At 38.3% G+C, this 17,405-nt stretch overlaps 1 protein-coding gene across 1 annotated transcript in view; it reads left to right on the top strand.

The window, feature by feature from the left end:
* SATB1 (SATB homeobox 1) overlaps positions 1 to 17,405 on the top strand; it is an 80,322-nt gene that overhangs the window by 39,735 nt on the left and 23,182 nt on the right. Inside the window, exon 9 of the mRNA XM_081106002.1 lies at positions 6,931 to 7,086. Within this exon, the coding sequence (XP_080962128.1) occupies positions 6,931 to 7,086 (156 nt within the window). The remainder of the gene's footprint in view (positions 1 to 6,930; positions 7,087 to 17,405) is intronic.

The raw sequence follows: 17,405 nt of genomic DNA, 5'->3' as shown, positions 1-17,405 counted from the left end.
CACACACACACATAGCTGTTGAATTTGGTCTGTAAAGACTTCTGTAAAATATTTCTTAAGAAATGATATACCTCTGGGTTTTTCTTAAGAAAAAGAATGAGGAACTCTTTATATAGATACATAACTTTTATTGTAAGAGTGACTACACAAAAAATACTATACTTAGACTCGGTTTAATACTTAGTGTGTGGTGTTTAGAGTTAATACACACTTGGTTATTAGTTAACTTTGTTCCTGTGATCATCACAGAAAGGCCCCCTGCTCAGAGAGCTGTCTTACTTACCACTGAATCTGCAAGACCAACAAAAGAATGACTTACTTGAGACGAGTATGAACTTTAAAAATGTATCCAAATATTTAACTTAGTGATTCTTAATACAGCTTTTGTTTTTAATATTTCTGGGATTTTAATGCTTCTGTTTTTCAAATGGGATTCTGCTGTCCTTAGTCATCAAGTTTTTTTCTTTAGGCAAAATTACATTAATTGTTAAGGGTTATTTCTTTCCATATACTATTAAGATACTCTTCAGTAGCTTTCTGATATATATGTCTAAAGACTGTATCTGCTGAAAAGTTGGGATAGGAAATAAAATTTACTTGGCTTGAATTATTGATTAACTGATTGAGCCACCCTTAGCTGCAATTGTTCTCAAGAAGGATTGAGACCAAGCCCTTATCCAGGTTGTTCAGACAATGTTGAACATATAAAGTATGTAGATACTGTGGATTCTTAGTGAAACTCTTTCAGAGGAGAAAAAACATTGTTTCTATTAATCAAATTCTGAAATGATTATCTGATATATATGTATAATTTTATTTCATTGCTCTAATATAAATCTTTATGGTATCTTACGTATTTGCCCCACTGAGAATCCCTTTGCATTATTTAATCCTATATAATAAAGAGCTAATATGCTAATTAGACTGAACAGCAGAACGACTATCCAAACGACCGGACGAAGCCAGGGCTGCGAGGGCTGAGTCCCTTGCACGGATTTCGTGCACCCAGCTTCTAGTATTATTATAATAGAGCTTACAATCATTTTGTTCACCTTTTATTCTGTAATAATGATTCAGTGAATTAAATTTTAAGAAATTTTTAATGGATTAAAAGCATTACCAATGTCAAACAAGTACTTTAGATTTGGAAAAATGTGTTATCGAACAGTTGAATTAGTACTTCGTTGCAGCAGTTGAAACTTAGTGCCTACAGTGGAACCAGACAGCTAAATTTTGTCTTTTTTAATTTTATATTTTGCCAAGGAGGAGTCTGTGTGAAATCACTATGCATTTCATTTCCCCAAAAATGAGGAGATTTTTAAATGTACAGTGAGACAAGTTGTGGGTTTGGGTTAAAACGCAACTCTGATTTCTTTCCAAAGAACTTCGTGCTGTAGACACAGGTCCCCTTGTGACTCACAGAAGACCCCGCCCACTTTCAGGCCTGAGAAATTGGGTTTTTTTCCAGTCCCTCAGTAGACTTTAGGTCATACTGAAGATGATTTGGATGTTTCTGGTTCAAACCATATCGAGGACCTAAACTATTGAGGAACTCAACAGATTCTAAATCATCTTCAAGAAGGGACTTCATTGGTTTGAGTCAAACTCTAGGTTTTATTCATAGGAATACCATCCCTGGATAAACCCAGACTAGCCTCAGGAATCACCGAGGCTCTTGGCAGGCCCTGCCTAGGTGAGGTGCATCTTGTGCACACCTGTCCCTTGTGCTGCAGTAGGGGCAGCCTTGCTGTGAGCTGCTTGTCACTGGGGTAGTAGGCTCTGGCCCAGACCTGTTTAATGATAGTATATTTTCACAGCTTTACCTGCTAATTCAAGAAACAGGATTACCTTGCACTTGATAATGGTTCACAGTTTTCCCAGCACCTTGATGTATATTAATTCACTGAATCTTCAGGCCAACTTTTCCGTGGGAGAAAAATGATAAAACCAAGTCTGAGGTTTAGTCAGAGTTTTCCAATCCTCTGTGAATTCTGTTGCTCCTCCCCCTACCTCAAGCTCCACCTGCTCAAAAATATAAATGAACATGATAGAAAAGGGAAAAAGAAACTTGGGAACTTTTTCTGTTTGTCATGGATAGGAAGTTTTATTGTTAGATTAGGCAGATGTACAAGAATGTGATCTGGATAGATGATCCCTGGGTATTCTGAGATTGTGGAGGTCATTGCCCTCCCCCCCTTAATGTTTTGTTGTTGATAGTATTACAGATGTTCCCACTTTATCTCCTTTTCTCTCCCCATCTGCCCAGTCCCTATTTCTCCCCCCCCCCCCCCCCCCGCAACCACCAGTTCTTCCATCACCCTATTGTCTGTGTCCATGGGCTGTGCATATACATATATAAGTTCTTTGGTTTCTCTCTCCTGGTACCCCCACCCCCACAAAGGATATTGCCCCTTAATTTTGGTTGTATGAAAATATCTGAAAGAACCCAACTCCTCCAAAACTGCCTGGTCTTAAAGGCTTCTTTTTCTGAATCTACTTGGCAGATTGAGTTTAAACCAGATGAGTTTATTAGAGGGATTTTATTAATAATTAAAGATTATTTTGTGGGAATTGTTCCATAGAACAGGTCAGTTTTAAGTTGATTTCTCTTTAGGTGTGTGCTTACTCTAGTTTTATTTGTGTGTTTTAATATGTGTGACTTTTGGAGGTAAATTAGCAATTTCTGTTTTCATAGTCTATACTTACCAAATTATAACTTCTATATTAGTTGTATAATTTTCTCCTTTATTTTTCATAGCTCCTTAGTAATTCTTTAGTTTCTTCTAAAGGAAGATGTGATATTTTATGCTTTAGAAAATGTATGAAGTTCATAAAGGAATTTATCATTAATTTAACCTGGTAGCTGCACCCTCTGTCTCTTTATAACAGCTTCTTCTATAATATAATGAAACAGAGGTCCAGTTATGGGCAGGAGCTTAATACATGATTAAAATTTTATTTGTTATAAATTCATTGGCCAGCATTATTATCAGATCTTATTTATGTGCTTGTAAAATGTTTCCCATTAACAGTCATCTTTGAAAAGTTAGAGGACTTGGAAAATAATATTGTTTCTATAACCATAACCCTCCAGATGGTGTTAATATGGACTATATTTCATCACCAATAAAAATACCTTAAATAGTACATTTCTTACATAATGTTACCAAAAAAATTATGGTTTATATGCCTTGAAAAATAAATTCAGATTGGATTTGTAAAATTAATGATAAAGTCATTTACTACTAAAAATTAGATATTAATGAATTAGATTTAGCAAAGGGCCACCAAAAAACAGGTCTAGCCTGCCTTCAAAAATAAGAATTTTTCCAAATAAAGAAGTTGCATGGTTTCTAAGATAAGCATTGGCATCAGACAGACTGCAGTTTAGCTCTCAGCCTTGCCTGTGGACAAATGACTTAAATATTTGTCTTTGTTTCAAGAGCATTTCCTCAAATTTTAAATGGGGCAGTAATAGTAACTACTCAGGGTATTGTGCAGGTTAGAGTTGATGTGTGTTAACACTATACACAGCACATAAGCAACTAATAAATGTTAGTGTTTATTTTCATAATTATTAGTAAAATGACATCAAACTTTATGTGTGTGCACACACACATGTGCTATGAGCTTGTGCTCCTACCTCAAGGAATAGTGCATATTCACCCATGAAGACCACAGTGGAGTTCATTTAGTGCACTGTGCATGTAATCTGTAGCACGTATGTAGTGTGTATAGTTCATTTTGTAGTATGACTTGATGCATTCAGCAATACATGAAGAAACAAAAATAGGATTTAATGGCATGATTTTAGTGAAATAAAAGATCTAAATCATCTTAGGGCTGTGCCCTATCCCCACTTGGGTAGGTACATGGTAGAAGCTTCAATTCTTAACTACTTCTCGGCGCCGCCGTAATGATGGAGTAGTACACGCTACCTTGATAAAAGCTATTCAGAAAGCAACTGCATTTATTTTACCTCCTGTGCTATTTGCAGAGAAGAGCTGAAGAGTAGTTTGTTTTGCCTGGAATGAACTACTTTATGAATTTTAATGTGTGATATAATATTAAAAGCTAAACCAGGATTAAAGAAGATTTTTTTTGTACTAAGCTAAAATAGTACTTAGTAGAGTGAGGTATAAAAGATTTTTGTTTCCATTTTTACCTGGGGAAAAATTCAGCCCTCATATTTTTGAAAAGCCGTCCAAGTCAGTTCGCCTTAAGCAATAGCTTGTGTTTAGGAAAAAATGTGATTCCAGAATTGTAATAGCTTATTTATGATAAGATGCAGATCTAAGCCAACAAGATGATAAAGAACTTTCCTAAATCTTTTTAAAATGAGTAATGCGGTTTCTTTATATTTTTAAAAGTTGTTGCTCTCACTTTTTTTAAAAAAAATTTTTTAATGTTTCATGTGCACTTATTTCCCACTTTTATTTTGTGTTGGCTACCAGGAAACGATTATTTGACTCCCCCCCGCCCCCCATGATTTAAAAATCCTGCTTTTTTTGATTCAAATTGTAATTGCTTTAAAAAATATTAAACCAAAGAAATTTTTAGAGACAAAATCACAGTGTTGAGACAAATGATTATAGGCTACCTGCAGGATAAATTCTTAAACAGCATTTTTACAAAAGAATGCAAATTATTTTCAAAAACATGAAACACGGAGTTTCCAAAGACTGCTCTCTCTCAGCTATTGCTACGCAGATAGCTACCCGGGAACTACTTCTTCCAATGCACTGGACTTCCTGCCCCCATTTCTATAACATTCAATTTTCAAAGCGATTGAAATGGCTTTTCTTTTCTCTTTCATTTAAGCAGTGAGAAAAGTAGGTATTAAAAGGGACCCCATAGGGTGATCAACTCTATTCTTTTGCCTCAAAGCAAGACCACCCCAGAGCAAAGTTGTGAATCTCACCAAAGCAACTTTGTAGGCAATTTATGGTAATGCGTTAACTCTTCTGGCTCCTAAAGTGGTGTTTAGCAGATTATTGCTTCAAAGCCCGGTGTATGTGCTTAGTGGCCTCCAGTCCTGAATATACCTCTGTGAGTGCCCTTGCTTACTGGAGTCACAGAGCCGCAAGGGGGACTCTGGAAAGCTGGCTTCCACCCCTGTCTCCAGTTTACAGTGCAGGCGAGGCCAATGAGACCCAGCCCGTTGGACACCTGTCCTGCCTGCCTCACCTTCCGAGTCCTCACTTCGGGCCTGTGGTCCAGCCAGTTCACGGCATCGTCCTTTTAGTGCTTAGGTAGTGTCAGGGTGGAAGAGTCTAGCTGTCTCTCTACGACAAGCCAGAGTGAGTTATTTCGCTAACTGGCTAGAAGTTCAAAGGATTCAGAAGGCACCTTTAAAAGGCACTCATATTGCCCTGGCTCGTTTTGCCTGTGGACTGAAAGGTCCCGGGTTCGATTCTGGTCAAGGGCACGTGCTCGGGTTGCAGGCTCAAGTCCCAGTAGGGGGTGTGCAGAAGGCAGCTGGTCAATGATTCTCTCTCATCATTGATGTTTCTATCTCTGTCTCCCTCTCCCTTTATGAAATCAATAAAAAATATTTTTTTAAAAATAAAAGGGGCTCATATTTACGAAGAGCAGAGAATTGAGTAGCCTAGGATAACCTTTGTCCCACTTCTGATGCCAAATATTTTGGGACAGTGTGAAATAAACCTGGAAGACTTGCAGCCAAAAAATTCCTTCGTTTATTCTAAAATGCATTTCATTTCCTAGTGTTTATAGTGTATGTGAGAAATGGTCCAAGATGCTAAATTTCTAGAGAACAAAAACCTGGGTTCTGTAAAGGACCCAAAGACATCAGACCCTTAAGGAATAACGTTGCCAGGAAAAACATGTTCCTGCATCCTTGGTAACTTTCATTTACATTTTTATCAGTTCCCCAGTTTTTTTTGTTTGTTTGTTTGTTTGTTTTTAAAGCAGCTACAGGGTTCAGATGTAAATTTTCCAGACTGGTCAACATAACTGCATAATAAAAAATTAAATTTGCACTTTTAAAGATTAATAATAGTATTAATAAATTTTGAGGGTGTGATTTAATTTTCCCCCTAAAATTCTGTGGCATTTTTCTGCTGGCACCTGTTTATCATTATTTCCAACAGCACTGATGCTAATCTTTCATTCAGGATTATACATTTTGGATATATTTTTTAAGCCACTGATTATATATTTTGTGTAACTCGCAGCAATGTTCTATTAAATATTGTGGAACATTTTCTTATAGTCTGGTTCCACAAGTCAAAAAGAAATAGTTATATACAGGGGTGCCAGGAAAAGATGAAATAATTACACAGAACAGCTTGGACATGCACGTGTAAAACGCAACCAGCCTTTATGATAATTAAGCAAGGCACTCTACCTGTTTCATGGATGGATAGAAGATTTAAATATGCAGCTCCGCAAATGGCTTTGTTATGGAAGATTTTTTAAATGAAACATGAGGAAAGGGTATTAAAAAAGAGCCTAAAATTAAAAAGGCCATAGTATATAATAGCTATTAGTGATGCCATTGTCTGTTAGGCACAGGCACCCAGTGAAGATACAGCACTGTGCCTTATGACTTTAATTGTGAATTTCCTTTGTTAGAAGTGCAATGGGAGGTAATTGGGAAACAATTAGCTTAGGGTTTTCAAGTCTTTGAAACTATTTAGCTTTCCAGAAAACTTACTTTATGGCATTGTAATTCCTTGTTGTCTGCTGGCAGTGGCTGTCATATTACAGATGCAATCACCTGTGACAGTGTGACTTCCTTAACTTAAGCAATCTGATCTCAGGGTAATAACTGAAGTCGAATGACTGCACTGTTGATCATCTTGATCATCAAAGGAGCAGCAGTGTCTAGTTTGGATGCTGAGCCTGGGAAGCTTCAAGACAATTTGACCAATGAAAAATGACAGTCATGTTCAAAATGTTTTGTAGGTGAAAACAGCTACTATTGCCACTGAGAGGAATGGGAAACCAGAGAACAATACCATGAACATTAATGCTTCCATTTATGATGAGATTCAGCAGGAAATGAAGCGCGCTAAAGTGTCCCAAGCACTGTTTGCGAAGGTCGCCGCAACCAAGAGCCAGGTAGGAGCCTCGATTAGGCGTGGAGAATGTTTATCTACTTTCAGGATGTCTATTTTCAGTATGAATTCGCATCACTGAGAGGTCACAGTCTCTGGGATTATGTACAGAACTCTCTGGTGAGACAAAATGTTCAGATTCTGATACTAGACACTTGGGTCTTATTTCCTCCAATAGCCACTCTCCAGACCTAGGACTTCTTAGTAAATCCCTGAGCCAGTTTATAGTTGTTTTCAGAAGAGTAAGACTGTAACGTATAGGAATTTTTTCAGTCTGGCCCATTGTAGTGGAACAAATAACTTGAATTGCTGTTCTTTCATTATTACTTAGATGACCTTGATTTCTGTCCTAAAATATTAGAAACATTATAGTTTCTTCTGTTCCAACTCTGGCACCTACAAATCTTAAGTGCACTTATTAGAACAAATTGACACACACACAGACGTATATCTTTGCATATGAATGATTTTAATTTTTCTATAGATAATAACACAAATTGAATTACAATGAGAAAAATTGTCCATATCTGATCAATTATAAAGAGAATTGAATTGGAGAAGGTACAAATTCCTACAAAACAAGACAAAAATATAACAAAATAATGCAGTTCTTCATCAGAGTAATTGTCGTATATTGATAATTTACATTCATCAAAAGCTGAGTCATCTATATGCAGGAACTCAAAATTATCTATAAACCCTTGTTCAAAGCAAGACTACTTCTTATAAGACCCAAAGAATACTACACTATCCCTTTGCAAAAAGCTTTGATAACACCACCAAGGGGAGAATTTAGAGGCAGTCAAAGGCTCAGGTAAGATTTCAACAACTTGAAATTTTAACCAAGTATATTTTTATTATCATTAATGAACCCTCCTTTATAATAAACTTATGTTAACTTCTGATAACCATATATACAACCCTGAGAGTCTTTACAGTATACTACTTTGAGCTTTTCCTACAATTTCACTCTATCGGCATTAATAGTGGACCTAGATGGGAGTTTCTCTTTAGAAAAGGTTGTTCTTGTTTAAGTTATAGGCTGGATGAAATACTTAAGGGATATCTTGGAAATGTTATAGGAAAATGATTAAACTCAAGCTGTGGACTGTAAAAATTATAGCTTTATAGGCCACATGCCTGCCTACCCTTCAATCACTGTCAAAGTGATAATTTCTACAATAATATGTTTCTTTTATTGTGAGATTCTAAACATCAAGTGCTGTTTAAACATTAAACTGAATTGTTTATGTTAGTGCTGTACTCAGCGTGTCATACATCAGGCCACCGTAATCTCTCATGGAATGTAAAAATCTGTCATGAATCATGGCTTGTATATCGGAAATTACTGTAATTTTGATTGGAAATTACAGGGCTCTTGAAATGTTTCTAATTATGATAGAATGTTAGAGCCGCTTCAAACCTGTGTGCTTCTTCAGATGTCTTCATTTACATGCCAAGACTCTGCATTAAGGGGAAATGTCCTGTTCTCACTTTACCCCTCGCTCACCTCCCCTGCTTATTCTTGTTTGGGCTACTTAGTCTAATTATGGTGAGGATCTCATATTTAAATGTATATAATCTTGCTTTTCTTTCTCATACTACATCTTTTCTGACCTAGCCAATTAAATTAATTATCAAGGATGACAGGCTATATTCCTACAAGGCCAAATACTTTCCCCAAATCTCCAAAATAGACAAACAGACAAACTAGACATGTATTACTGTCAGGCTTAAAACAAACAAAAATACATTTTAAAACTTTTTTTTAATTGTTGATAGTATTACAGATACCTCCCACTCTCCCCACCCCCTTTTCCTCCCCTCCCTCAGGCCTTCACTACCCGATTGCCCATGACCATGGGCTATTCTTTGGTTTAAAACTTTTTGATAGCTGTTACTTACTTGCTTAGAATATGTCATTTAATTTCATCTGGTCCCCCCTTTCCCATTTTCCTTTCTAACTACAGCAGGAATTTTGAACCTTTTTCGTTTCATGGCACACATAAACAAATTACTAAAATTTTGTGGCACACCAAAAAAACATATTTGTTGATCTGACAGAAAATATAGTTATACTTTGATTTGATTTATAGAAAATAATAATAGTGATTATTTTTTGCTCAAAAGTGCCATCCTTGTATATAAAGATTTTTGGTACCATGAATTCACCAATCAGAAGCAACCTTATTAAGATAGAACTCTATTATATGACCTACATATTTATGGTTTAAGACAGGGCATTCACACTGGACAACTATTGCTGTTTTGGCTATTCTCATTGTGGGTTGTTGTTGTTTTTTTGTGGGTTTTTTTTTTTTTTTTACAATCTAAGTCAGGGGTCCTCAAACTTTTTAAACAGGGGGCCAGTTCACTGTCCCTCAGACCGTTGGAGGGCCGGACTATCGTTTAAAAAAAAAGCTATGAACAAATTCCTATGCACACTGCACATATCTTATTTTGAAGTAAAAAAAACAAAACGGGAACAAATACAATATTTGTATTTGCATGTGGCCCGCGGGCCGCAGTTTGAGGACTCCTGATCTAAGTGAAAAGAGGTTAGTACCCCTGACTAAATAGTCAGGTATTGCATGTTTTAAAAATGCTTGCGGCACACCGGTTGAAAACCGTTGGACTATAGCATAGCCCCTATGGTTAGCAGCCCCTTGCTACCTTCATTCTTTTCTTTTTAATGATAAGTTCAATCCTCCTTGCCAGGGCTAAGTCACTGATTTGGGACCTCTTCAGACAGTGGCAGCAATTGGTTGACAATGGCCCGTGAGTGATGCTCTGGGGAGGTTTTAAACGTTTTTGCTCTTTGCACCCTTGTCCTGCAAAGCTCCCATGAGTCTCTTTCAGCAATGTCGCTTGGCAGCTTCTCTGAGTCTGCCAAGATGGTGTTTCCCGAACCCCGCCAACGCTGTTAGCTAATCTCTCATTCCTGGTTGAAAGAGAATCCAGGGGCCCGTTGGTGGCTGTGGAGTTACCACATGAGTTAACCTGTTCACTTCATTCTCTTGGACAGTTATTCCTAACTCCTAATTTACTGTACCTTCCTGACAGAGCACTGTGGTTTTCTCTCAGTTGTATAGTTTGGTTGTCAGCACTACCCTGTTGATGAAAACAGGTAGATAGACTGATGGTTTCTTAAAAGGAAGACAGACCCAAAACTGTGTGTAACCCTGAGGGAGGAGATCTGACTTCACAAGGAAGGTCATCGTCTACTTAACTTCTGTTCTCCTGCCATGATTTTTGTGACGGGAACAGAAAAACTAGCAAACGAATTTCTAAAAAAATATCTTCAAATCAGACTGACCTTTTTCATGGGCAGAATTCAATTTCTATTTACACCTTGGAGATAATGTGGTCAGGATTGTCAGAATGAGGCGGAGGCCTGAACATGGGGGCGGGTGGGGTGCATGGACAAAGCAGGGACACCAGTCCCGTCCAGCTCCACCTGCTGCTGCATCTTGCCCCAGGTCTCCAGGGGGACTTAGCACCCGTCACCTTTTTTCTGCTAAACCCCATCGTGTATTCTCTATTATCTACATTTACTTCTCAGAGTTAACCCCGTGAGCTAGCGTAGTTTTCCCCAATGTTCACCTAAGACTCACCTGACTAGTAAACAGGAGAGCCAACCCCCAGTTCTCTGCATCTGTCCTACTATTTTAGTGTCTCCTCGGGGTTCCAGGCGGCATCAGTACCGAAGTTAAACCCAGCTCCAGGACAGATGAATTCGGGATATTGGACTAATGGATAGTGGAAATGGTGGGGCCTTTCCTTTCTTCGCTGACAGATTCTTACCAACAGAGGGCCAGAGTGCACGCTTTTCCATGCCCGAGGGGAAAGCAGGGGGGACAGGTGAGACAACTCAGGAGACTGTGGTCCAGGCTGTGTGGCTGATATTATAATAGTGAGAAATTAGTTAACCTTTTTGAGCCCAAGATTCTTTTCATATGGGGAGGAGGTTACCTGGTAGGAAGTATACAGAAGAGCTTTAAGATGACACAGTGCTATACACAAATGGAAAATGCCTTCCAATGTGCTAAGCAAGAGGCTCAGCTCAGCCCCCCACACAGAGACATTTTTATTCTCCATGTATTTCAAACAGCTTTTGTGTAAAAAGATAAAGCCTTGGGTAGATACCCTGAATGACAGACAGCGCAATTATTTTGAAGTTCCTGCAGTCTCAGTATGTTATGGACCCAGACACATCATAGTTGTGCTAGGCACTGACTAATGCACAGAGTATTTCCAGTCAAAGAAACCGACTCAGTGGATTCCACCATTCTCGTGTATTATCGCTCCTCTTCCATGAGTAACAGAAATTAGATTGTTTTTAACTCTAATAGAAATGTCTGAATAAAATATGCGGGTGCAACCTGGAAGGTAGGCGATTTTTGTGCTTGGATAGGAAAGCTGGCTAATGCCAACTTTAAAAAGATGATATGCTTTAAACATAATGTGAATAGCTACAAATGAATACACTTTATATTCTGGGTATTCAAATAAGCAGCAGTTTTTTCAAGTGAATCATATTGGAATTTTATCAAACATTTAGTCTGATAACATTCAAATAATTATGAGAGCAGAATTCGCTAATTTTATTGTTTAAAAAAAAATAGTTGATTTGGGTAATAACCATTACGGTATCAAGGTTCAGTTACTGTTCATTGGTTATAGTGTTTTCATATGGGAGATGGAAATGGAATTTTTTCCTTAATGGTGGCAGATGTTGGAATCTAATTTTATTCCACAGCAAAGCCCCCGAGAGCTCTGAGACTTAAGGTGTATGTCCAGCAAGGGGACGTTAGCAGCGCCGTAGGCCTTGCCTTGTACATGGACTTGTTACATTGATTTTCATGTTTGCAGAGGTGGAGTTGGCAGATAGAGTAACGCGGTAGGAGTGAAGGGCTTTCACTGAGCGGCACTGCATCGCCACGTGTGTTTAGAAAATGATTTATCTCCTTTATTGAGCAGAGTATTTCTTTCAGGTAAAGCAACTAGATCTGCGGTTCTCAACCTGTGGGTCGCGACCCCTTTGGCGGCCGAACAACCCTTTCACAGGGGTCGCCAAAGACCATCCTGCATATCAGATATTTACATTACGATTCATAACAGTAGCAACATGACAGTTATGAAGTAGCAACAAAAATAATTTTATGGTTGGGTCACAACATGAGGAACTGTATTTAAAGGGCCAGAAGGTTGAGAACCACTGAACTAGATGATGAAAATTCTATTTAACAGAGCATGCTTTCAATATAATCTTCTGCATTCTCTACCTATCAGTCCTATAGCGTTAGAGGACTCTGGCTGCTACAGTTTTGACTGGTCGATAGGTACAGTTTTGAACACTAAAACAAGAGGATTTCTTCCAATGTGAAGAGCACAAGCTGTTGAAGAGGTCAAATAATTCAAAGCCTTTTGCTTTCTTCCATCCTTTCAGACACTTTTATCATTGAGATTGAAGGCCTCTAGCATGAGAGAGAGAAGGGAGGGCAGAAGAGAGAGAAAGGAAGAAAGCTTTAGGGCTCCTTGTTTTCATAGGTGGGTGGGAAAAAGCATCTTTTTTACCTTTGGATTTGGAGATGGTGATTATCATTCTTAAATACAGTAAGACGTAGTATGTCCCAAAATGGTCTTGAAAGAGGGCTAACCTGTAATTTTCATTGCTGGGAATAGGAATCTATAGTGACAAAATCCAGGAAAAAAATCAGGGAACCATGATTGCATTCTGCATTCTAGCATGCGAGTGAGGCATCTTTTATTTTGTTAGAATTAAATTGCGCTTCGCGGAAACTGCACCTTGAAGCTCTGTGCTGATTCACTCTTTCGGAATGTTCACGTGACAGACTTTGCTGCCACACGATTTCACCTGTGCAGCCTCCCCTCTGAGACACACAGGAGGCCCCTGCAGATTTGAGAGTCACGCTTCTGTCAGTGCTGGGGCCACGCCCTTTTCTAGCAGTTCCTGGGAGGATATTCACATTGCATCCTCCTAGCACAGTGGTTCTCAACCTTCTGGCCCTTTAAATACAGTTCCTCATGTTGTGACCCAACCATAAAATTATTTTCATTGCTACTTCATAACTGTAATGTTGCTACTGTTATGAATCGTAATGTAAATATCTGATATGCAGGATGGTCTCAGGCGACCCCTGTGAAAGGGTCGTTTGGCCGCCAAAGGGATCACGACCCACAGGTTGAGAACTGCTGTTAGCACTTCTTGGGCAAATAGAGTTTTCTTTCAGCCAGGGTTTGCGGAGAGAACTGCCACTTTACATGTTCTCCATCTAGTGCTTTATGGAATATTATGTACGTTTACTGGGGAGAGGAGACCCTGGGGAAATACAGCTTAGGTTTCCCTGGATCGTCTTCCTAGAGCAGGAAAGGACAGGAGTGGGAGAGTGAGAAGTTAAGACAACCTGGAGCGTAGCCATCTCAGCTGTCTTGCCCACGTCTAGGTTAACGTATTTTTGGTGGCTTGTGTTGAGTAAGGATGTGGAGTTCCAGTGGTCTGTTTAAGGTGTTCTGTGCTGGTAGCCGATCTTCAAAAATCTCATGTCTGAATATTGGGAAGCTATATTGGATTGAGTTTTCATAAATGTAGACATATCTTAATATTTCTAGCTTTTTATTAAGAAAGACTATTGAAATTAATAGCTTTAAATACATAGATATTAACATACTCTCCTGGCTTGAAGGTACATAGGTTGTATTTTTTAAGAGTTAAGTTTGTGGATATGAATATAAGCCCTTTTCATATTTCTGCATTATAAAAACAAGCATGTGTTTTAGTAAATCTAGGGTTTGATCAAGGAGGTCCAGAATTATCCAATAGAACACTTATTTGCTCATTATATTTTTAGCTAAAAGTGTTGCAAAGAGGTGTTTTCCCCCAGGCACTTGATGTTACTATTTTAAACAGGTTGAACAGGGGGTTTCTGGTTATCTTATTGCAACTTTCAAATCATTTAAAGTTTCACTCTTTTCCCCTAAATTAAAAATTAATTAACTAGAGTCATGTAAATACATTTTCCTCATTCACCCACTTAATAACTTAACTGTTGCAAATATAGTCATAACTCATTAAGCCCAGTTTCTCCATCTTTAGAAAATGTCATAAGAATATTTTAGACAAGATTTGAAAATAATCAATTTATGAATATTGGGACAACTCTTTAAAGTGGATCATGATGTGAGGAAGGCCAAGGAAGGTCACCACAAGAGTGATCCACTTTAAAGCAGATCAGTGTGGCCCTGGCCGGGCAGTTGGTTGGAGCGTCGTCCTGATATGCCAAGGTTGTGTGTTCAATTTGGTCGGGGTGCATACAAGAATCAACCGATAAATGCATGGATGGGTGGAACAATGGATGAATGTTTCTCTCTCTCTTCTTCCCTCCCCGTCCCCTTCCTCTCTATCTTAAATCACTAAATTAATTTAAAAAATTAATTAAAGAGCAGGTCAGAATGTACATACTAAAGCATGAGTATACCAATTATGTATTTGTAGACTCTGCTTTACTCTAAGGCCACCTTTTGTCCAAAAATGTTAGTATAGGTTGAAAAGTGTGGACTAAGAGTATCCTATCAAAGTTCCTCTTCTTGGCAACTCCTCTGTAATCATCTTTTGACAGTTGAAGAGTTAGTGCGTTAGGACAAGGTCATGTATCTACAAAATGGAAGTAGGGAAGACACCAAACCAGGGGGGTTTAACTTTTTAATAGGCATTCATCTTAAACCACAGTGTCATTCAGTTAAAAACTTAGCACACAACAGTGACACTCATATAATCCTTGAACAATGTACCAAGTTAAACGGCAAAGTGTTTTCTCAGAAGTCTCAACAGTTATCTTTTATGTTTTTGGTAGTAAAGGGAGGTTTTATTTCAGCTTTATCTTCTTTCTTCCTCATATGAGAAATGAAAATAAAGGCCCTGTGAAATGAATGAGCAATGAAAATGCATTTATGCAAAATGACAATAGAAAAATAGTGCTGGAAGAAAAGGCATCCTTAAAGTTGCCCGTCAGTGAGAGGTGCTCAGCGAGGGATAGGAGAACGTATGTTGGGAAGATGAATCTAATAACGTGGAGTTTTTTCTGTCTTTCCAAAAGGATACCTTTAGTATCTTAAAAGGAACTTCGGAGATTATTCATTTTTTTAAGTATAGTTGCTACGCTTTTACACATGCGATTGTTTTGTGTGAAAAAAATGGCACAGCTCAATCACAGACCACCCATTTAAAAAAATATGTAGGTACCGTATATATTTTAGAGATTAGTACGAAGATAGCCATTCTGTAATTTATCATTAAATACCCTGTAAAAACATACGCTCCAGACCGCTTATCGAGTTGCCATACAGTTGTTACGTTGGTGAAACTATGTCTGTTTTCTAGGTCTTAATCTACTTCTGTGGTATGTTAATAGAGGATCGAGTCTGCTTTGATTTCTTGATTCAGCAATTCCAGTTGTCTTTGGGTGTTTTTTAAAATAATTCCCTTTTCAACCAGTGTGCTTGAGGAATTGGGCTTACACACACTGTTTCATAAACTGCCAGCCTCCTCGGCCGCCTCAGTGCCTCTGATTCTGTAAATCAGATCATAGACAGCATGCTGTCATATAATAAGGTGTCTGATCCTTATTACCAGTTTGTTGATGCACAGACTCCTTCAAATTGACCATTGCAACACATGGTTTCCCCTGAAACTAGCTGTGATAATTAGCGTGGTTCTAATGAGACAGAATGTCACTGATCTTGTGCTGAACTGTCGAGTATCGACGCTACGGATGGGAACTGTCAGAGCCTGCCATCTGTGACAGCGCTTGGCATATTCCAGTGGCAAGGTGGAGCATGCTCAATAGAGTCTTTTCAAACAAATGGCCCTTTTTCTTGACGTGGGGGTCTGTGTTCTGTTCCACTGGAAGAATGTTTGCCCCAACTTTGGCCTACGCCAAATCCATTTTGAGATCCAAATGCGAATAAATATTTAAATCTCTGTTGTGTGTTACATAAGAGAGGGATCTTTTGTTTAGTAGGTGTATTTTAAGTGGCTTTCCTTCCCATGTTTTAAAAAAAAAATTTTTTGCCTCTTTCAATTGCCCCATATTGTCAGTTAACAGTAATACAGTCATTTAAGATACTTTCCCCCAATTTTAAAATCGCCTTGTTTAAAAGAGATCTGTTGGGGTGGCTCATTTAGTGAGAAAGCAGTCTGGTTGAACACAGAGAAAGGGGAAATGAGAGAAATCGTTCCGATGCATATAGGAATACAAAAGTTGAATGGAAGAATTAAAATGGACAGGACAGTTAGATCTTTAGGCTCCGGAGAGGAGAAGAGATTTTTTTATTTTTTATTTTTTTTGCGGTAGAGCGAAAGTCCAGTGCTGCTTATCATTCCAAAATATGCTTTGTTGCTTTTTATTTCCTCCTCTCTGGCAGACCACACAGGGCTTGTTCTGAAGAACATTTTCACTAATCTGATCAGGCAGCCAAATACGCCGGGAAAACTGCTTTAATGATCCCACTAATTACCTCAAGTCAATATGAACTGTATTATTAGACTGAGGGAAAATATTCCATTAGGTCTCCCCCTTGGGAGTTTCTCCGCTTTGTGATGTCACTGAAGCCTTCACCCTCTCGCTTGTAATTAATTTTATTTACACACGCAGGCACGCACAAGGTCACACCTGCACAACCGGCGCTGGCCAGGGAGCGTGTGGCTCTCCGGCTTAATCAGATCTGTCATAATTACCATTCTGCATGTTTCTGACACACGCTGTGAAATATTTCAATTTAACTGCCGCTACCAGCACAACCAGATGTAGTGCGAGTGTGGCTGCATTGGAAATATTATTCCTCAGGATAAACTCTCTCCTCCTTTTTCCAACCCGCCCCCCCCCCCTTTTACAGCTAATGTGGCACAGAAGCTGATGTATCCTGTAAATCTTGAATGCAGCGCTAGATTGATAACAGGCGATTAGACAGTTTAACCACAAACAGCTTGTTCATTTTTCACAAATGAAAACCACATGTAGTGTAACTAAAATTTCAGGCTTTTTTTTTTTTTTTAAGAGTTGGGGTATGTGTGTTGATGATGTGCTTAAATAAAAATGGAATGCAGTGAAAAGAAGTGTTTAGAAAAATAGAGAAGTGGCCTAGTGTTTTCCAGGTTATTTTTATCAAAATCTTCAGCAAATCCCATTTTTTTCCTACTTTCATCAAAACTTGAACAGGAAAAAAAAAAATTATTCTCCTTTGGGCTTTTTTTTTTTTTTTTGTAAGATTTTTTTTTTAATGGGAGGGACATATCCCTTTGAG

The sequence above is a fragment of the Myotis nattereri genome (genome assembly GCF_964212035.1).
Source record: "Myotis nattereri genome assembly, chromosome: 14".
NCBI classification, from domain to species: domain Eukaryota; kingdom Metazoa; phylum Chordata; class Mammalia; order Chiroptera; family Vespertilionidae; genus Myotis; species Myotis nattereri.
The sequence above is the reverse complement of the archived record's forward strand: the minus strand, read 5'-3'. Positions and strand labels throughout refer to the sequence as shown.